Below are 21712 nucleotides of genomic sequence, written 5' to 3'. Positions count from 1 at the left end.
CGCGTCAGTGGAATCAGAGATTCGATCAGTTTATGCAGAAGATAGAATACTCCAGAAGTAAGTTCGATTCCTGTGTCTACTTCAGAAAGTTAACAGATATGTCATACATATACCTCTTAATATATGTAGACGACATGTTGATTGCCGCAAAGAATCAAGCCGACATACAGAAGCTGAAGAAGTTGCTTAGCTCAGAGTTTGAGATGAAAGATCTTGGACCTGCGAAGAGAATCCTGGGTATGGACATCTGTAGAAACAGGTCAGAAGGCAGATTGTTTCTATCTCAGCAAGAGTACTTGAACAAGGTTCTGGCAACTTTCTGTAGGATTGTATCTGCAATCCTGAATTCTGGTTTCTGTTTTTCCGCCTGAGCTGAACTTGGAGAAGCCGCCATACCATTCAGAAGGTTTCACAAGAAAAGACGACGTCGCACTGAGCTTGGCGAGATTAAAATTGACAGGGGCACATGGGTAATTTTGTGGTCACTGTTGGGGTTCTAATAAAACCCAGAGAAACGTAGTTGCTGGGATAAGTTCATTTTCTGTATCCTTAGCAAGAATCCGATCATTCCGATCTCTCTCATCTTGTAATCGTGAAACCCTAAACCTCGAGAAATAAACTGCCCAGATCTTCACCGAGACGTAGGACAAGCACACCGCTTGAATCCGAACTCGTAACTCTCGTGTCTCTCTCTTTCTTGATTTGCATTTGGTTTGCTTGTGTCTGTGTTCTTTGTTTGCAGGTTGTTCGATCTAAGTTCGAAAGCAGATTTCGGCGAAGTAGTGGAGAAGACAGAGGGTGTTTCTTCTACAGTTAGGATATTTAAAAAAAGATTTCGTGGAAATACATAAATAAATCATCACATGAATTTTAGGATGATTAATCTTAAACTATTATTACATACAATAGATCGTTAATCTTAAAATGAATCTATGGATTATTAACAAAGTTGTATGAAATACTATCTAATTTTTTATTTAAAAAAAAAAGAAATACTATCTAAATTTTAATAATTACATTATTCAAGTATCCCTGAGTGTTATGTATTCAATATTTTATTACAAAATTACTGTTTTTTAAAGAAAAAAAATAAACTTCATTTCTCATATTAGCCAATAAAAAATATCAGAGATTTATTATGCTTGTGGTCTAGCGGAGAAGGATTTTATTTTTGAAAATGAATAGCTATAATAATGGATTGTTGAATATATATATATATATATATATATATATATATATGATATCTTGAATTCCACTTAGAAAATATAATCATGGTGTTGGACCGTTCATTACTCATTATAGTTTATCTATAGACTGCTCTTATTATGTTGTCATGACATGTTTCTATCAAATTTGTTCATAGTTGCAACTTACCAACTCAACATCCATTTTCCCTTTCCATCATTTATCTTTTTTTTTTTCATTTTATCATCCGAAATTTTTATGACACGTAATTATTATCATTGATTTCTAATCATTTCTCTTTTTATGGTCAATTTTTTATATTTTAAATTGTTTTGTGTTTCGCTCGAAATTCCAATATTTTTTCTATTAAATGTTTTAATTGCCACTCGAAGAAGGTTAGTCGGAAAGATAATAGACAATTGATAATTAGTATTTTGCTTCATGGTATATATAGTTTATTCATCTGACGAGATATATCAGATTAAAATATATCCAATTTGAATATCAATTATATGATTTCGATTATATAAAATCATATTCATAACAGAATTTATTCTATACATATTGGTACAAACTGTTTATTTTGATTTAATCTTTTTAACCGGTCAATGATTCTATTTGCATCGGTTTTCTAATTTATTCTATATATATATATTGGTGTAAATTTAACTTTGGGTGCACATATCATGTTGAAACAATGCAAAACATCATATTTTTTTTCCACCATATGTATAATATAATTTACGGGCCGAATTGGGTCGGTTAAAAAAATATTGATATTAAATTATATAAACTATAACGTCTTTGCCAATTCCATGATACTGTAAAGAGCTCGTAAAAAGCTCACTCTCATGTGTATTCCATATTTTCTACGTATGTGAAAATAAAATATTTTCGAATATATATCACATGATCATTACAAATTCGGTGCTAATTACATTGAGCATGCATGTTATATATATATATATATATCGACAAAGCATTTATGATAATAATGTTCCATGGACATGACTTTGTCCGTAACCGGTAAGCCATGCAAAAGCTTTTTTGTCGTGGTCTAAATCTTCACTTTATCTTTATCTAAAGTTTTAATAAAGAATATCTTAATTATTAGTTTTTTTACAACGGTTATTATTTACTACCTTGCCAAATTATATTACACATTAGGGTTTAATACAAACATTTATAATTTTATTAATATACAAAAAATAAAGTGAGTTCAATAGAAAATATATATGTTAATAAAATATGATAGTTTTTCCAATTCCACATTATAAGATTATTTAAAACTTTAACAGCTTTAGTGTTTATCTAATTAGCAAGTCCTGTTGAAGAATGTTTGTCCCACAAATGCATTGAGATTTTAAGGTCAACTTACTCTTATATGCATGGGATTTGCCACGAAAGCATGCATCGTACGAGGAATAATAAGAGCTTTAATGCTCAAATTTTACTTTTTTATTATTCAAAATCGCCACTAATGTTTATTATCCAGCGTTTTTTTTTTAAATATCATCCGTTAATTTTCATTGTGGCGATTAGTATATGATCCTAAAATATCTATATTACGTGAATATATATATATATGTATGTATATAAAAGCAGAAATAATAAATATTATAAACCTAAATTTCATGCACTAATTATCAAACTATTCACCCTCTATCATGATTGGTGATGATACTGATGCGCTGTGAGATTATGATGCAAGTATGGTGTCATGTTTGTACTTTGATTAAAATGAATAAAAAATAAAGGTAACGAATAAATAATTTAAATTTTACAGAATTGTATTTGTAACGCCAAATGAAAGATTTTAAGTAGAACAAGGTACGCTAATTCTAAAATATGCATACAATGTTGCGAGTCCGAAACTTAAAATCAGGGCATAAAATCAAATCTAATGTGTTCATATTGTGTAACGTCTATCCATACATTATTTATGTGTATATGATATAAGGAATACAAATAATGGCATTGATTCCGGGGTTTACCTTTTGAGAAACATGCGAATCTTTGTATTGGTTTTGCTTTTTCATTAGTCCTCTTCGTTAGTGATTTTAATGTTTTGAGCTCTCTCTCTCTCTCTCTCTCTCTCTCTCTCTCTCTCTCTCTCTCTCTCTCTCTGTGATTTGTAAAGGCAGGCTATGTGGGCTTGAAATTCATGCAAGTGGAAAGATGTCAAGGATTAGATTTGCATTTTCCCTAACTAATTATACTTTTAGTATATTTCATCCAATTGCTATTTGTCTTTTTTTTTTTGAAAAATTAGGACCTCACTTCCAACACTGCAATAACATTGTTCACATGACATGACATGATACATACATACATACATATATGTATGTATGTATATATATTCTTGTACCAAAAAGTGAATATGCCAATCTTAAAATGGAGGCACAGAGGCTTTTTAAACTTGGGATTAGAGGTATGTCTAGAAAGGGAACCGGGGCAGAAATTGCTTAAAAGAGTGGCAAAGGTTGCAATCTTTATATATATATATATATATAAAATATGATTTTCTATATTATTATTCTTTGGGGGAAGAAGAAGAAGAAGAAGAAGAAATGGAATGTGTGAGATATAGAGCAGTGGTCCATACAAAATCTATGGAGAGGGGAATCTAATGATTATTTGCATTTCAAAGAAAATCCCACTCCCTTACTCTACATTCCCATTTGTCTTCCCCATCCTTTTCTTCTTCTGACATTTTTTTAATCATTTGGTTTATTGACTCTTAAGAATCCAAATCCTTACTACCTTTGCAACAACTTCTGATTTGAAATATAATATATATATATATATATATATATATATAACAAAGCCTAATTTCTGTCAAAATGTAAAAAAAAAACCCTAGATTTTAAATAAAGAACACAATGAAAACAAAACTTTTTATAAGATGAATTTTCAGGGTCTCTTTTTTTTTTGGCGAAAGAAGATTCAATTTTAGTAAATTATTTGGTGATTAGGGGTGAACATTTACGGATGAATTAAATCAAATCTAAAATCGATCGGATTTGATTTTCTAAAACTGGAATATAAAAAATTGAGTGAAAATTATTCTATTTAAATCAATATTTTTCGAAAAACTAATTCAAACAAATCGGAATAGAATTCGAACTCAAATTAAAATCATCTAAAAATCAAATAAATGTATATAATTTAAAAAACCCGAATTTAATCTTTTGATTTTGATTTTGAGTTTAATTAAGTGATAATACTGCTAGATTGTAAACCTTTTGATTTTGAGTTTAATTAAGTGTAAAAAAGGTTATTTTATTTGACAAATCAAATAGAAAGGAATGGATTGCATAGTCAAATTCAAATATAGACTAATTAATATAGGTAGCAAAGACAGAGATGGCTAGATGCTACAACGATGACCGACCTCTAGCATATGGGGTTCATGAAATTATATATTGGGTTTAATTAAGTGGACATTAAGGAATTCATGTGATGGCAAATTAATGGTAATTAATATTAAGACCAAACCACGAATGGGTTAGGTTTCATTTTGATTTGTCATGCTTACCTAAAACTCTTTTCGAATTTTCCAAATCTTTTGAAAGATATAATTGAATTGAATCTAAAACCCGCTAATCTTCCAGATTATTATAAAAAAGTAACATCATATCACATAACCGCACCGAAAATTTAGTCTTTGGTAGTAACTTTTATTTTGAATTTTTTGTTTGAGTTTTTTGTTTTTGGTTATTGATTTTTGTAAATAAAAAAAAGAATTTTTAATTTTTAGTTGATTTTTCAATAAAAGTGGCTTTTCAAATTTTCTGAAAAAAATTCTTTTATAAAAGCTTATTGTCAATGTTTTGGTTTTTAGATTTTAAAAACTTCAAAAGTCACTTCCATTAAAGCTTTTAGAAACATAAATTTGAAATATTATATAATATAGAGAAAATAACATTTTCCTATACGAATTTAGCAAAATATGATCTTTTCATTCATGTATTTTTAATTTGACAAAAAATTAGACTTAAATTTAAAATTTTCCAAATATCTACATAAATTATTAAAATTAACAATAATTACATACATAATCATCATTTTCGTTAAAAATTTTCGAATTCTGTTAACTAATCCATTAGTTAGATAATTACTATAACTATCATACACGTCAGTATATTACTTAACAGAATCTAAAAAATGTTAACAAAAATGATAATTATATATATATATATATAATTAATTCGTATAGATATTTGAATTTTTTTTTTGTGAAATTAAAAATATGTATATAAAAATATCACATTTTACTAAATTCTAATAGAAAAATATTATTTTTTCTATAATGTAAATATTGATATTTATCACAACAGTACAAAAACTATACTGAGATTTGAAGTTTCGAACTTTTTTAGCAAAAAAATAAAAGAGGTACAGAAAAGAGAGCAGAGCAGAAAAAGGGAAAAGAACCAGAACCCTCTCACTTTCCCTTTCACATTTCCTCTGAATAAAGATTCGTTTTCTCGGAGGGTTCCTTGTTACAGAAAAAAACATGCTTTGGCTGCTAATCTTGAAAACTATCTCCTAAAACTTGGTTTAACGATTAACTTATGGGGTTTTACCATATGATTTCTTATAGACATACAAGTTAATCCGAGGGTTAGTGTTCATACAATAAATACATGAAGCCCCCTACTAACTGACCTAGCATAACATCTGATCCGAGGTTGTCCAAAAGCCAACGGCCTCCCTCCCATCTGAGATGATCTCAAGAAACTGGAGCCATTCCTTGCCTGCTTTCTTCTTCTAGGCGAGCTCTAATTGATTCAGGGGATGCCATTTTCTTTATGCTGCATGAAACAAAACAACAACAACAATATTTATCACAGTTGAGTAACGGGAAGAAACCGAAAAAAAAGGAGGGTGTAAGCATGCGTGTATGTCTGGTCTCATCAGTACTCACCATACTAGAAGATCCCCACTGAATGATCTTTTCTCTGTAATCCAATCTGGAACTAGTTCTAGCATTAAGTTTAGCTGTTCCTCTACCTCCCCTGCAAATTCGCAATTTCACAGAAAAGTTAGGATGGTTCTAAACACTCACAAAATCTTTTCGAAGGATGGATAGATAGATAGATATATATGCTTGATACTTGGTTAGAAGTTGGTGTAAGGTACTCACTTCTGTCGCAAATATCAGAATGGCCCGCGATAATCTTGTGCACGAGTTCTTCTTTCGTGATGACTGACCGCCTTATCGACTGAAACAAGAAATGAGTGACGTTGAACAGTCTAGGCAGACAGGCAATCATCTTACGCCGCCTCTTCGCCTGTGAGATTGCTGGATCTTGATCCTCTATCGCCTTCTTCTCTTGTTCCCGAATCTGAAGAGAGGAAATGTTAGATCATCATCACAAAAGATAATTAGTTGATTAATATACAGAGCAATATTGCAGGAAAGCAATATTGCAGGTGACATATGGCTCTCGAACAACACCGTAAACAATTACTTCTGGTTTCTATCAATTAAAGAGAGAAAATCAAAGCTATTTCAAGATTTCAACGTTACTAAGTACCCCCTAAAACAAACCCGTTGACAACACTGAAATTGACTTTAGAAATTCAGTGTCTTCTAAATTCTAAAAAGCATTGAAGCAACAAGCAGAATGTAAATTATGAGTGCAGAAGAGGATAGAGAAGTCTTACTGATTGTAGGAGGGTATCAGGAAGAATTTGGAGGATATCATCGTCAATGGATGTGCCTTCCTCTGATGCTTCATTAGCGATTTCATCATCCGCTACTTCCATAGCTTTCTTGTCCTCTGTAAAGCCATCAAAATTCAGAGGCCTTAGCGCAGAAGGACGCCTCATCAGCTTATTTGGAGGGCTAGCAGAAGAATCGTCAACTCTGGCATGAGCACTTCCTTTCTGTGGCTGTGCCACTAGCGAGGCCCCGATCAGCCGGGCAGGAGTTGAAGCAAGTTCAGGAGGAGTACAAGCGGCTTTAACAGGTGTTGATGCAACTTTAGCCGGTGTTACTACCACCGAGGCTGAATCTACTTTAGCTGGGGTTGCCACCGGTTTAACTGGAGTTGAAGCAACTCGAGACTGAGATGACGATGGTTTAGCTGGAGTTGAAGCCATTTCGTCATTGGGAGAGCTAACTTGCAAAAGGGTTCCAGTTGGGCAGGAGGACGATGATTTAACTGTAGATCTCTTGGTGCTAGATAAGCCAGCAGAGACCGTTTTCTCATTGGAGTTATTCTCCTGGAAAGACAGAAATGGATGTGAAGCTGAGTGCTCGTCAACCAAGGACGAGGAGACCGCCTCATCAGTTGAACCTTCATTCTGTTTCTTTCTATTAAAAGGTTCAGGCAGCAGTTCTTCAGGAACTTCCTCATCCTAAACAGACAAAACACCATCAGTACTCCAAATTCAATGAACAGAGTCTAGTCTTGTTTAACACATTACCATAATAAAAAAGATCAGAAGTCTTCAACAAACAGAACATCAAGGCATACCTGAGGGTGAGCTTTAACAAAATCTGCAAGTCTTGCTCGGAACACTTTCCGGAGGTTGATGTTCTTGCTCTCTGAATTAGACTTGTCAGCGAAAATTGCGTCGGGGTTGAGAGTGACATGAAGGTCGGGTTTCATGCAACTAGTTTTCTCATCGAGCGTCAGTACTCGCTTAATCTCGATAGCCTCTGGCAAAATGTGCTTCATCTGAGCCAAGTGACAGTACAAAAACCTCCTGAAAAAATCACAAAAGCGTGAGGATTGATCCCATGAAAAAATTCTGACAAAGGATTCAGTTTCACAGAAACCTGATACGAATTAGTCGATTTCAGGGCACTAACACCAAAAGTCCAGATACCTAATTGTTTCTGATGGAACCGAATTTGATTCATAATCACAAGGATAACTAATCTAATACAATATCCCAAGTAAACTCTGCTGAAACTAAAAGCTCATTTCTTCTTCCCCAAATGTATAAGTAAAAACACCGGAAATAGAGCCATGAACGAATTTCAGATGAGAATTTCTAGGATTACCTCTCAGTTAAATACTCGATTTTCGCAGAAATATTGGAAAATGTCGGCATCGAATTTTTCAATTTTGATAATCGGATTGCGTTATCCAGGCCATCGAAGAATTCAGCCAACGTCTCGTACCTGGAAAAATCCAAACCCAATCAACAAACCCAAACAATAAGAATAACAAAAGGGGGCAAAATGGAAACACAAAACCCTAACGCAATCTTACTTCTCTGGCAATTTCTCCTTCCCCCCACTCAATGTACCGATTTTCCGCTCACAGGGCGACGAAGTAGAGGAATCACTGGACGGAAATACGAGTTTGTTCTTAGCCGATCTGGTCTCCACCTTCGGATACTCAGATCTGCGACGGGAATCAGCGGCTTGGCGAATCTCTTTCACGGAGAGAGCGATACCTCGGTTCCTCGATCGGGTGAGCATGTTCTCCGGAGGCTTCTCCGGCGTGGGTAAATCCATCGACGTCGAATTAGAGTTTTTCCGCTCAGCCTTCGGACATGGAGAATCCAACAGCCGTTTCTTCGATCTAAAAGGTATGGATGGAGAAGAACTCGACGAACTCATGATCGACTGTGTGTGCGAGTGAGAGAGAGATGGAGAGCGTGAGCAAGAAGACGAAGACGAAGGGTTTTTCGTCTCATACGAGAGGGGATAAATGGCGGGAAATCCTACCTGGATCCGACGTGGTTAGATACCACGTGGTACTCCCGCCAAATCTTCCCGTTCCTTCCCGCGGGTTTTAGATGATCGTCCGTCTTTGTTTGGTAACATGACTGGGCGGATCCAAGATGGGAATAGCGAGAACCTGCAAAACGAACTTCCTGAAAAGCCCATAAGGCCCAATAATAGGCCCAAATAAGGCATTTTCGGTTCCGGATCCGGGTTGAACCCAGGTCACTTTTCTACTTGACGAAGGAATCGAGATTTTTAAAAAAATATCTCCAAAGGAAAAAAAAAAGGAAAGAAAGAGCTTGAGAACACGTTTCTTTGGTTAAGTTCTTCAATGACGGGAAGAATTGGGAACGGAGAAGAAAAGCGATAGTCCCCAGGAAGAGGGAATAAATATATAAGTTCCTTTTCCTTCCACGTAACCCAAATCCCCTTCTCGCCCTTCGTGTTTGATCGTCGATCAATTTGCTTGTCCTTTCAAGCTACCGATTGAATTTCACAACACCCAAAGGGATCCAACGCTTGATTTTTTCCTCTTTTAGTTTGGTTTTTCACTTTGCGTGGGCTATTTGCTCTTGATGGGTGCTACTGAACTTCGCTTTCACAGATTTCTTGCAACTGTTGGTTTCGTGGGTCGCGGTAAGTTTTGATCTTTTCAGCGGTTATGATCGAAAAGTTCGAATTTTGTTGATTGAATAGTGATTTTGAGGGGAATCGGGTTGTGTGTTTGGAAATTTACCTTGTTTGCCGCTGGTTTTGGGTATTGGGTTTGGCGTCTAAAATCCAAATTGGGTAAGGAAGGGTACCGGTCTAAACTAGATAGGGGGTAACCGAAGGTACCGTGCTGTTTTATCGAGAAAGTTCGTTCTTGATTCTCCTTTTAGTGGATTTTATAATCTGTAGGGAAGTCGGCTTGATCGAGGCATATTCTATAAGACTCTGTTGCGTGAATGTTGTTTCAACGTCTGTCGTTCTCTCTCGTTCGAACCATTGTGTTATGTACGAGGTGCCTAGTACTTTTGTGGAGATATATAATTGCAATGAGGCTAGTTAGGAGAGTTTGATAGTTTAGTTTTTGGGAGAGGACGAGCGGGAAAGTTAAATTTTTTCAGTCTTACAGTTAATAGTTCATCTGTTATCTGATCTCTCAGTGCTATCAAATGTCCTGGCAAACCTTTCTTTCTAGTATTGTCCTTATAGTTGATGCATTGATTGCTGCACTGCTAGGACAAATGAATGGGATAGTAATTTGGGTATTGACCATAGTCAAGGCATCTCTTTTGTAGTAACTGATGTCTGGCAATGCATGAAGTATAATGCAAACACCTGTATAGTGTCTATTTTATTTGTTCCTGTTCATATGTATCGGGCTTTCTGCTTCCATAATTTCACATTTCGATATTTCACATCGGTTACTGCATTGGAGTGTATGTGCTTGTAGTTTAAACACGTCACTGGACATGATAGGATGCTTTATGCTCGCACAGAAGAGCTGTCACATAGTTAGCAAACATTTGTTCATAATTTCTTACTAATTACTTGTGGCTGTAGATAACTTATGTCTTTCTGCATGATGCAGGATTCATGTTTTCTAATTCACAGAATTGTTTGCGCCTCTTTTGGGTTCCATGCTCCTAAAATTTTGACGTGATAATTGGGGGAATGGACTGGAGTTTTTGGCCAATTGTCTGTGTTTATGAATGATGTACACTAGGCAAAAGGCTCCAAATTCCTTCAGCCTTTTCAAATGGAAACAACGTGATGAATCGTCATCTTTGACCACCAGCTTGCTTCATAATGTGCCTAATGAGATTGAGCTTTCTAACTATGGAGGAATACCAAGTCCTGGTAGCGAGAGCCCTTCGGGCCTTCTTAATGGAGAAAGTTTAAATGTTGAACTGATTGCTGATCTGGATCTCTTTTTCGAAAGGCTGTACAGCTATTACTGCGACAAAGGACTTTGGTGCATTATAATAAAATGGGCTGTTGAACTTCTAAGCATTGGCTTCACCATATGCTTCTCAGGCTTTTTCTTGTTGTATGTAAATTGGGAAGGCCTCCGAAATGCAAAATGTGGAATGGATGCAGTTGAATCAGGAACTAAGCCATGTGATCTCATTAAAGAAGCTCTTTATCAGCATCCTTTATCCCCTTTTACGCCTAAAAAGGCTATAATTGTCGGATATTTGGTTCTTTTCTCTATATACTGGATCTTCTGCTTCTTGAGGTTTTTTGCTCAGTTGAAGGATACTTTGTGCATTCGGCACTTTTATTATAACAGGTACTTGAAAAGGCTTACGTGTTAGAAATAGTTATTGTTATAAACCAAAGGTTTCAATTCACAGTTTGTTCTCTTTTCATTTTATCTTTGCAGTCTCCATGTCACTGACAATGAAATCCAAACCATGCCTTGGGCAGCTGTCATTGAAAAGGTCGTTCAGTTGCAACGTTCAGAACCCCTTTGTGTGGTTAAGGATCTATCGGCTCATGATATTGTTATGCGCCTCATGCGGAAGGAAAATTACTTGATTGGAATGCTCAACAAGGGTGTGCTTTCTTTCCCAATTTCCCATTGGATCCCAGGTGCCGGTCCAATAGTCAAATCTGCACCAGATGGCACACCGTTTCGCCTTGTATTGACAAAAACCCTTGAATGGACCCTTAACTGGTGCATACTGCAGAGCATGTTTGATCGGTATGATATTTTCCGGGCTATCTTTGATCTGAGAGGGAACTCATCACACTGTATGGTTATGCATCCGAATTCCTCTACCTTTATTTTCTACATGTATTCGTTTCCTGAAGCTTGGAATTAGAGTAGTGGGTGGGTTTGCATTCAGTAGCTGAAATTTTGAGTATAGTGAACTCATCCCTTTGTATGGCTATGGATCCAAAATCCTCTACCTTATTATGTTTTTGCATGTAATGGGTTTTTGAAGCTTGAAAGTAGAGTAGTAGGTGGGTTTTGCATTTGTAGATGAGTTTTTAGTATTTAAGAATAAAGAGGTTGTGTTTTGCTTGCTGAGTTCTAATCTTTTGTTGTGAGTCTAGGTTGGATGCTTTTTGAAGTGCTTGTGACAAACCTGGATTATAGATTTTATGTACCTGGGACTCCATATTGCTCAATCTTAATTGACATTTCAAGTTAGTTAAGATGTCCAGAAGACATGGCCTTCACATATACATCAATCTTTTTATTCTTACTTGTATGTTAGATTGTGGACTGGTATGACTTCTAATTTGAAATATGTCTTATGAAAAGGATTCTTCATTTATTTCTAATAGAGATATGTTCATTCTGCAGGAACTTCCGGGTAAGAAGGGAATTTGTTTCAAACCCAAGAACTTTGAAGAAACGGCTGTTTGTGGTGGGGCTTGCAATGCTTCTTCTGTCGCCTTTTCTTGTCATCTTTATGTTAGTGTATCTATTCCTAAAGCATGCTGAGCAGTTCTACAATCATCCAAGTACTGCATCTTCTCGAAGATGGTCCAATTTGTCAAAGTGGCTCTTCAGGGAATTCAACGAGGTATAGGTATTATACTTCAAAAGGCTGGAGTTATGTGGTTTTACCTTCATCTGGCCTTTGTACCCAAAAGCCAAAACTGAGATTTCTCGTTAACGTTGAAGAATATAATTCACTTTTTTTAGTGAAACTTAGAGGACGTACTGTTTTTTATATATCTCTACTGTTTGTTGGTATGACAGGTTGACCATTTATTCAAGCACCGGATTAATAGCAGTATAGTGCATGCTTCCGAATATCTGAAGCAATTCCCATCGCCCATCATCTCCATTATTGCCAAGTTCATTTCATTTGTTTCTGGTGGCTTTACTGCTGTATTAATCATCATTGCGTTTCTCCAAGAAGATCTTCTCGAGGGCCATGTAAGAATCCCTGGCAACCTAAAGGCATTTATATGCATATTATATTGGTCATTATCTTGTGGATTGCAATCTATTATTTTCCATGTATAGATATTTGGACGCAACCTGTTATGGTATGCTGCTGTTTTCGGAGCTATTACAGCTATCAGCCGGGCAGCCATTTCAGATGAACTTTTGGTCCTTGACCCAGTAGGAACTATGTCTTTGGTTGTCCAACACAACCACTATATGCCTAAGAGATGGCGTGGTAATGAAAATACAGACGATGTTCGTATGGAGTTTGAGACTCTGTTTCAGGTAACGTTTTTTAAGTCCTAATTTCTGTTTTCTTCTCATGAAGCTTCTGTGGCGGCAATAGGACAAGCTATTTACAGTTCCTTAATTCCATGATGTAGGTTTCTTGTTCTTCTTTGATTCTACACTCTACAGTACCAATAAACATGATCTTATTTCTCTTGTTCGTCATTGCTAGTTTCTGAACAACTACCCCGAGTATTTCATGATTCAATTGTAAATTTTGCAATGCAGTATACCGGAATGATGCTACTGGAGGAGACAGCTTCGATCTTCCTTACACCGCTTTTGCTTATGTTTGTTGTACCGAAGGTTTATTTCTCATTGTTTTTTCTTCACGTTTCTCTATCATTTAATATTTCATTTCCATTGGTGATTGAATGATGTGTTGAAACATTTTGGGTTTATTCTGCAGCGGGTTGATGACATACTGCAGTTCATCGGGGATTTCACGGTTGACATTGAAGGTGTAGGTCATGTTTGCAGGTTAATCAACTCTTTCTATTCCTCTGTTCCTCATGAATAGCTCTTAAAACATTGATGATAAATCATTTTCAGCTCATTCCTCATTGGAAACGATATTTGAATGGTATTGATCCTCAGCCTTTCCTCTCGCAGTTTTAGTGCATTTGACTTTGAGCACCATGGAAATGTCAAATATGGTTCACCACACGATGTACCTCGTGAGCAGAGGAGCTCTCAGGGAAAGATGGAGAAATCGTTCTTAAGGTTGGGAGCATCATCGAACTTCTGCTTGCATCGTCTGACATATTCGGTTGTTTCTGTAACATCTGCAGATTTGGTAGTATGTCCTGTCTGAACAATCGATCCACTTGATCTGTTTGCAGTTTCCAGAGTAGCTATCCTTCCTGGGAACCAACTTCTGAAGGAAAGGAGTTTCTCTCAAAACTCAGAACTTTCCGGGACCAGAAGCTTCATGGGTTAAACACAAGAGAAGGTCTCTCTATTCGTGGCCGAATAGACAGCACCACTACTCGCAGAGAAATTCCAAGAAGCATGACCACGAGAGGTTACTACACTGATTCATTGTGGCTGATGGATCCGGATCAGAGGAATCACCCCTATCTTCTTGACTGGTATTACACTTCTCAGCCTAATGGTAGAAACAATTCCCTCTTGCACAACTACCCGAGAGACGATGAAGTGTTGCCCACGGATCTAAACGCTGGAGAATTCTGGGCACCTCCTAACGCGGGGCGAGAAGAGGGAAGATTCAACGCCGACTTATCCTGGGAAGCCCGGCTGAATGATAACAGGGAGCTTTCCGGCATGGAGGCAACGACATCAGGCCAGTTCTTCAAGGAGAGCATTCTGCATCACCCTCATGAGATGGGTAGCAATGGAAATACTGCAGGTAGGAGCCACTGGTGGGACAGAGGATGGCGTCCTCACGGTACTGCTCACCCGGAAATAAGCTTCATGGAGCCACCCGATTTCCTCCAGCCTTACCCATCTAGAAACTTGTTCGACAACTCATCAGACAGGAGCATAGAAGAAGAGGAAGAAGCAGAACAAGGACAGTTCTTTGACTGGGGAAGTGCCAGAAGGAGGTTGTCCAAAACCACGTACATAGACGATAACATTGAAGCCGGCATGAATCTCCATTTCGACGATGTATATAGTTCTAGACCTCCAGAAACTTCTTTAATCCTGGATCCTCAAGACCCACCTGGTTTGGGATGAAAAATGGAATTGAATTCTGGATAAGGTTTTTGAGGGTTTCTGGTGGAGAAAAGGGGATGCATGTACACGTTTCTTTGGATTAGAAACATGCTAAAATAAACGTTGTTCAATTCTTTGTTGTGTATATATATAAGGATTCTTGTCAGATCGTTGGTATAAGAATGATACAGAATCTAAAATCCATGCAAAGTTGCAGAAAACAAACCTTACACATGGTGTTTATGAGGTTGAAATTTGATATAACACATCCTTTTGATCGGAACTGATCAGTGTATACATTTGTGTATTTGCAGAATGTGGAGGCTTTAGGACCAGAAGTTCAATCGGTTTGTCTCCATGCACTCTTCCGGTCTTTGGTTACAAAAAAAAAAAAAACAAAGGTTTATTTTTTTTCCCGACGCAACGGTGTTTTCAGGTTTTTTTTCTTTCTCTTCGGGTCATTTGTGAATGAGTACAGCTTTTAAGGGTTTATGCCAAGGTTTAGCAAGATTTCTAATCAACCAGAAAAAAGAAAACGAGATTTCGACGCAGTTCTCGATTTCCACCATGAAAAGAGCTTCGATTTCTCTAATCTCTCGCTTCAATATCCGCAATTTCAGACCCAACTCCCCTCGTGTTCAACTAAACTACATCTCCGATGCAGTCTCTGCTTCCTCGCTTTCTCCCATCTCCCCCAGTCGCGAAATCACCACTTGCGGCAAAACCCATGGTCTGATCATCAACAGGGGTGGGTTTCGGGAGAACCCATGTCGGAATTTGGACACCCTTGTCGAGAAACCGAGTCAGCTGTCGTCAAGGCAGATGAAAAGGAAGGAAAAAGACGATCTTGAGGAGGCGTTCGAGTCGGCGGAGACCACCGATGAGATGCTCAAACTGTTCAAAGAGATGGAGTCGTCGTTCGAGGAGAAGGAGCTGGGCTTAGCTTCTCTGAAACTAGGGCTTCAGCTCGACCGCGATGGTGAGGACCCCGAAAAGGTTCTGACTTATGCCCATAAAGCCCTTAAATCTTTCTGCGAGGACGATAAACCTTCTCTGCTTATGGCCATGGCGTTGCAATTGATAGGTTCCGCTAATTATGGCTTGAAACGGTTTAGTGATAGTTTAGGATATCTTAACAAAGCAAATCGGATTCTGAGTAGATTGGAGGCAGAGGGTGATAGTGTAGAAGACTTAAAGCCTGTGCTCCACGCGGTACAGCTCGAGCTGGCGAATGTTAAGAACGCCATGGGAAGACGAGAGGAAGCTCTTGAGAATCTCAAGAAGTGTCTGGAGATAAAGGAGGTGACTTTGGAAGAAGATAGTAGGGAATTGGGTGTGGCTAATAGGAATCTGGCTGAAGCCTATGTCGCGGTTTTGAATTTCAACGAGGCGTTGCCATATGCGTTGAAGGCATTGGAGATACACAGGAAGGCATTGGGTAATAACTCGGCCGAGGTTGCTCACGACAGGAGAATTCTCGGCGTGATCTATACCGGGTTAGAGCAGCATGACAAGGCACTGGAACAGAACGAGCTGTCTCAGAGGGTGTTGAAGAACTGGGGATTGAACTCGGAGTTGCTCCGTGCAGAGATCGATGCTGCAAATATGCAAATTGCATTGGGCAAATACGAAGAGGCCATCGATACGTTAAAGGGCATGGTCCAACAAACAGAAAAGGAGAGCGAGACCCGAGCTATGGTGTTCATATCCATGGCAAAGGCATTGGGAAATCAAGAGAAGCAGGCTGATTCAAAGAAGTGTTTGGAAATTGCTTGCGGGATTCTCGAGAAGAAGGAAACCGTATCCCCCGTGGAAGTTGCGGAGGCATACTCCGAGGTAGCAATGCAGTACGAGTCAATGAATGAATTCGAGACCGCAATTTCGTTACTAAAGAAGACATTGGGCATACTAGAGAACCTCGCTCAAGAACAGCACTCTGAGGGAAGCGTCTCCGCGAGGCTCGGGTGGTTGCTTCTCTTTACGGGTAACGTCTCTCAGGCAGTTCAGTATCTGGAGAATGCAGCCGAGAGGCTGAAGGAAAGCTTCGGGTCCAAACACTTTGGAGTTGGATATGTTTATAACAATTTAGGAGCAGCTTACTTAGAGCTCGGAAGGCCGCAATCTGCAGCTCAGATGTTTGCAGTTGCCAAGGACATCATGGATGTAGCCCTTGGTCCAAACCATGCAGATTCAATCGATGCATGCCAGAATCTGTCCAAAGCTTATGGATCCATGGGAAAGTAAGGAAAAGGAAGATCTTTTCGGTATCCGATATCTCAAGTTCATCCACTGTCGATATGCCTATACATAACCGGGTTTTTTCGTGTCTGAAAAATTACAGCTATGGACTTGCAATAGAGTTCCAACAGAGAGTTATCGATGCATGGGACAACCACGGAGACGGGGCAATAGATGAACTGAAAGAAGCGAAAAGACTACTCGAGGAACTGCGGTTGAAGGCCCGAGGTGCTGCCGTAAATCATCTCCCGTCAAAGGCATTGCCTTTGCCCAACAAAACCAAGCTTCCGCACTGAGCTTCCTTACCTGAAGATCTCACCAAGAACAAAATCAAAGCGGTACCCTTTCTATACCTCATATCGTAAACTCTTTAGTTTCCTTGATTCAGAATCTTCTGCTAGCTTCTTTGAACTGAACTCTGCTCGCCGGATGATCTGATTCTTGTGAAAAAGCTCTCTGTTCTTAATCACGCGATCTTGGTTGTTCTTGCTTTGCTAAGAGGGTTCACGTTCTTGCCTTCTTTTAGTTGCAGCTTTGTCTCATAACCAAACTCTGAATATGTTGAAGCATGTTCCTGATTGGACATGAATGATGTCTTTCTAACCAAATAGAGCAAATTATTTCACTGAAGAGCTATGCTTAACGTTGTGCACTGGTATTAGGGATGCAAAACGGCCCGAACCGGCCCGTTCTGGACCCGATTTGACCGGTTTTTCACGATGGTTCGACCCAAATCGTCTTAGTTCGCGAGTTGGTTGAGCCGAATATAACAATGCAAAATATTTTAAGAATTATAAAAATATTTAAAAATAATAATTTTTTGGAAAACAAATCGCGGACCTGAATGATAAAACCAAGTGAATTTTGCCCAAATTATGAGTCGAATATGAACAAACACCTTATCTACATGCAAATCTGAAGCATCTCTTTCGTATTCAGCATGAATACAGAATACATTCTTGTATTTGGTCAAGGAATGCAAAGATTGCTTGATGATGATGATGATGATGATGTTGTGTGTATATATGTATATTTATATGTGTATGTATGTACGTACGTACGTATGTGGTGGGTTTTCGACTGTAGTGTTAAATTCAGTTAATTTTAATTTTTATATTATTGTTTTTCTCTCATGGTGGCGTAATATTTAATATTATAATATACTCGAGAAGAGATCTATCTATCACTCCAAAGTGTTTTGAGTCACGAAACGAATTTGTCACGTGCCATAAAAGAAGATTCATGCACTTGCTTTCCCCTGCCGGATAAACCATCCATTTTTTTTTATTTTTTTTCGGACTCGTCACACCGATTAAAATATTGTCAAAGCTTTCCAATTATTTTAGCAATAGCGTAAATAAACGCTCGAAATTTTACAAACAAAATAAATAAAGAAATTCAAGCATCTCAGAAATCTATTGATATATACGTATACATCTATATATACACTTACACATTTAATTTAAAACTATTATATTGCAAAGTTGATCAGTTATATTATCCACTCCAAATTAACAAATACCAACGTCTTGGTTTTGTGAGTTTTATAATGCACAAACCATTATTCAATCAAATATATTTTTCCTTATTTCATTTTGTTGTTATGGGGTAAAAATTATTTATACTCAAATGCATCATGCCAAATAAAATTTTTGGGGATAAAACTCCTAAAAAACCTCCAATTTGCAAAAATATATACAAATAAACTTTTAACTTGAAAAATTGTCATTCAATCTCCGAACTTGTAATTTATCACTGAATAAAACCTCGAACTTGCAAATTATTGTTCTAATAAACCTTTGACCGGTTTGACCACAATTTCAAACTATCGGAAATCCATGTATTGACGGATTGCTGATGTCATTTTTTAAATTAAAATTGACAACGTATATAAGGTGATATCAGTAATCCGTTAATACGTGGATTTTCGATCGTCTGAAATTGTGGTCAAACCGGTCAAAGGTTTATTAGAGCAATAATTTGCAAGTTCGAGGTTTTATTCAGTGATAAATTACAAGTTCTGAGATTGAATGACAGTTTTTCAAATTAAAGGTTTATTAGTATATATTTTTACAAATTGAAGGTTTTTTAGGGTTTTTACCCATTTTTGGGCTAAATTGCTAATTAAGAGTTGGCAGAAAGTGAGATAAAAAAAAGATGATGAACGAGGGATGAAGTGTTCATTGCACCTTCTCTGTCAATTACATTTTATTATTATTTTATTTCAAGTTGGAATATGATAACTATATATTTTTGTGGTCCATCATATCAAAACTTTCTATATGATAACTAACATTTATCCACATAAAACAATCCCTTGGCTGATTTGGCATCAAATCCTTTGATTCCACAGAAAAATAAAATAAGAATTAGTGTAAGTTAATGTAAAAAAATAAGATTTAACCAAATATTATTAACTTGGTGACGTTTTACTGTTAATTTTTATTCATATTTGGTCAAGGTCGTTGCTTTCATTAAGAAAACTTTTATAACAAACAAATTAAATTAATCCGTTTGATTATATGATATTATATAATATGATTTTATCATTTCAAGCCATAAGAATACTTTTCTACAAGCAATGAAAGGAAATACGTGAAGAATAATATTCAGCCATAATATTCCGTGATTTTACAGTGCTTCAAATAAAATATGTTTATTTTTACCCTTACATTTTACTAACGTATGATAATCCGCCATGATTTTGAAATTTTTTTCCTGGCCGTTGCCGCTTCTTCACGCAAGCCCAAGCCCGGACCATGGTTGAGTGGGTCCCACAGGAGATGGGTAAAGCCGACGTGGCAGATCTGTGCCATGTCATCATCAGCTTATGTCAGGTACCTTGTCGGAATCCCGCCGCCGGTCGTCATTCCAAACATTGTGTTGACCCACGTGGTGAATAACCGAAACTCTCCGCCCGGCGCCTCGCTAGAGATCCTATTACCATCTTGCATTTTCTTTATCATATCTCTTAAATTACATCGAATTATTTAATTCGATAATTACGTAAGGGGAGATTATAAACACGGCAGCCTCCTTCGACTCCACCAACAAAAAATAATATTAATAACCAATTATATTTTCTAATATTTCCCAATTTTCAAATGTCCAATCTCTTTTAATTCCATATATATATATATATATACACAGGTTACGTTATTTTCAAACTCAATGCCACTGCCAAAAAAAACACACAAGAGAGAGAGAAAGAAGAAATGGAATCATCCTTATTTCCAAATTATCAAAGACAAGATTTCTCCTCCTCTTCCTCATCCTCTTCCTTGAGCTCACAAGAAACGTCATCGCTCTTTTGGAGTGACGAATTCTTCTTCGAAGGAGAATCCGGACTCTCCATCCCTAATCGCTACCAAACGATCAAAGGAGAGGAATATAATGTGGAAGGGATATCGAAGGGGAAAGGAGAGAGATCGTACAGAGGAGTGAGGAGACGTCCGTGGGGGAAATACGCGGCCGAGATAAGGGATTCGACGAGGAACGGGAGAAGGGTATGGCTCGGAACTTTCGACACGGCCGAGGAAGCGGCCTTGGCCTACGACCAAGCGGCTTTCGCCCTCAAAGGCGCCTTGGCCGTTCTGAATTTCCCGGTCCATGTGGTCAGAGAATCTCTCCAAAACCTCAATCTATTCGACGGAGGGTCCCCTGTCATGGCCTTGAAACGGATACATTCCCTCCAAAGCCGGCCTCGGGGCAGAAAAGGAAGCAAAGACACGACAAATCAAGAAACTGGTAATGGCACACTTCTGGTTCTTGAAGATTTGGGCGCTGAGTTCTTGGAACAGCTGCTCATGAGTTCCTGTGATTGATTTCTTCGGGGAGATGTTGTTTCTGTTTTTATTTTTATTTTTTCGGTTTCATTCATGGATTAAATATGTAGCATGGACATTATCCGATGAAAATTTCTGTCAATGTAACGCCCAAATATCGTTGAAAGTGAATCGATATTTTGTCAATATATATGATAGTTTATAATATATCACGTGCTTTTTTAAAAAAAAAATTCTTGACTGGTAGCTATGTTTGCTTTGATCTTTCAGATTCTCGTTTTCTTTCCAACTTTCAAACGCAAATTCAAGACAGAGGAATCCGCTTTTGATTTTAAAAATCTTATTCTAAGGAAAAGGGAAGACATGAGAAAAGACAAGGAAAAGGCGGCAAGATATCGTGCAGGAGAACTGAAAGAAGAACCAGTTCAAAGATATCTGCACATGAATTGCAATATATATATACACACCATAAAAGCCACGTGTACATATGCAATTAGGAGATATAGTGTAAAGAGATATACAATATGTCACCAAAACTTACAAGAACAATGGAGATTTCATCCAACTCAGGTTTGGTAAGGAAGAATGCATCTTGAACTACACATATGAACTTTCTCTCTCTCTCTCTCTCTCTAAAATCGTCAGAAACCAACGTCAAGATCATGGCCATGACAAAAAGACACACAGTGATGTTGATTATGCAACTTGGACACTGACAAAGGCCCTCCTCCAAGTTGGCGATTCTGTCTGGCTTTCCAGTGCATCAAGGTCCTTCCAAAGACATGACAAGAACACTTCTTTTCTTGCTTAATTTAGCCAGATCAAGAAACTGGGTCAGGTTCGGTTAATATGACAAGAACAGGGCCAATGATATTCTTCTGTTAATATGCTTCTGAATGTCTGCTTCAAAATGGGTGCAGAGAATTCAGACAATATAAGAGCGTTTCATGC

The 21712-nt window shown here is 37.4% G+C and overlaps 4 protein-coding genes across 5 annotated transcripts; 3 read left to right on the top strand and 1 right to left on the bottom strand.

The window, feature by feature from the left end:
* Positions 1–5618: 5618 nt before the first annotated feature.
* LOC104800876 (CDT1-like protein a, chloroplastic) lies at positions 5619–8848 on the bottom strand. Its single transcript, XM_010523858.2, has 7 exons — positions 8418–8848; positions 8207–8326; positions 7674–7905; positions 6859–7554; positions 6335–6536; positions 6116–6206; positions 5619–6002 (listed from the first exon to the last, which is right to left on the bottom strand). Exons 1-7 carry the CDS (start codon positions 8768–8770, stop codon positions 5921–5923), a joined length of 1776 nt encoding a protein of 591 aa, XP_010522160.1. The 5' UTR covers positions 8771–8848; the 3' UTR covers positions 5619–5920.
* Positions 8849–9153: 305 nt separating this feature from the next.
* Positions 9154–14940, top strand: LOC104800875 (autophagy-related protein 9). Its single transcript, XM_010523857.1, has 10 exons — positions 9154–9514; positions 10455–11156; positions 11250–11570; positions 12180–12402; positions 12582–12761; positions 12852–13058; positions 13290–13367; positions 13471–13541; positions 13674–13784; positions 13904–14940. Exons 2-10 carry the CDS (start codon positions 10576–10578, stop codon positions 14757–14759), a joined length of 2628 nt encoding a protein of 875 aa, XP_010522159.1. The 5' UTR covers positions 9154–9514; positions 10455–10575; the 3' UTR covers positions 14760–14940.
* A 161-nt stretch (positions 14941–15101) lies between these two features.
* Positions 15102–17601, top strand: LOC104800874. Its single transcript, XM_010523856.2, has 2 exons — positions 15102–16978; positions 17080–17601. Exons 1-2 carry the CDS (start codon positions 15207–15209, stop codon positions 17270–17272), a joined length of 1965 nt encoding a protein of 654 aa, XP_010522158.1. The 5' UTR covers positions 15102–15206; the 3' UTR covers positions 17273–17601.
* Positions 17602–19570: 1969 nt separating this feature from the next.
* On the top strand, positions 19571–20947 carry LOC104800873 (ethylene-responsive transcription factor 15-like). Of its 2 annotated transcripts, XM_010523855.1 has the most exons (2): positions 19571–19813; positions 20127–20947. In XM_010523855.1, the coding sequence occupies exons 1-2, from the start codon at positions 19807–19809 to the stop codon at positions 20798–20800; spliced, it is 681 nt and encodes a 226-aa protein (XP_010522157.1). In that variant the 5' UTR covers positions 19571–19806; the 3' UTR covers positions 20801–20947. The 2 variants fall into 2 exon arrangements, with proteins under 2 accessions (XP_010522157.1, XP_019056516.1); XM_019200971.1 differs by lacking the exon at positions 19571–19813 and having other exon boundaries at positions 20077–20947.
* Positions 20948–21712: the final 765 nt, after the last annotated feature.

The sequence above is a fragment of the Tarenaya hassleriana genome, unplaced genomic scaffold, assembly GCF_000463585.1.
Source record: "Tarenaya hassleriana unplaced genomic scaffold, ASM46358v1 Cleome7, whole genome shotgun sequence".
In the NCBI taxonomy this organism is placed as follows: Eukaryota; Viridiplantae; Streptophyta; class Magnoliopsida; order Brassicales; family Cleomaceae; genus Tarenaya; species Tarenaya hassleriana.
This window is presented reverse-complemented; position numbering and strand designations above follow the sequence as displayed.

Excerpts from the sequence above, each read along its gene's own strand:
- LOC104800876 (XM_010523858.2), bottom strand. The coding sequence starts at position 8,770 with ATGAGTTCGTCGAGTTCTTCTCCATCCATACCTTTTAGATCGAAGAAA. Across the intron at positions 7,906-8,206 it reads ATCGAGTATTTAACTGAGAG|GAGGTTTTTGTACTGTCACT; the intron begins GTAATCCTAGAA and ends TGATTTTTTCAG. Across the intron at positions 6,537-6,858 it reads CTGATACCCTCCTACAATCA|ATTCGGGAACAAGAGAAGAA; the intron begins GTAAGACTTCTC and ends TCCTCTCTTCAG.
- LOC104800875 (XM_010523857.1), top strand. The coding sequence starts at position 10,576 with ATGATGTACACTAGGCAAAAGGCTCCAAATTCCTTCAGCCTTTTCAAA. Across the intron at positions 11,571-12,179 it reads CTGCAGAGCATGTTTGATCG|GAACTTCCGGGTAAGAAGGG; the intron begins GTATGATATTTT and ends TTCATTCTGCAG. Across the intron at positions 13,785-13,903 it reads ATGGAGAAATCGTTCTTAAG|TTTCCAGAGTAGCTATCCTT; the intron begins GTTGGGAGCATC and ends ATCTGTTTGCAG.
- LOC104800874 (XM_010523856.2), top strand. The coding sequence starts at position 15,207 with ATGAGTACAGCTTTTAAGGGTTTATGCCAAGGTTTAGCAAGATTTCTA. Across the intron at positions 16,979-17,079 it reads GCTTATGGATCCATGGGAAA|CTATGGACTTGCAATAGAGT; the intron begins GTAAGGAAAAGG and ends GAAAAATTACAG.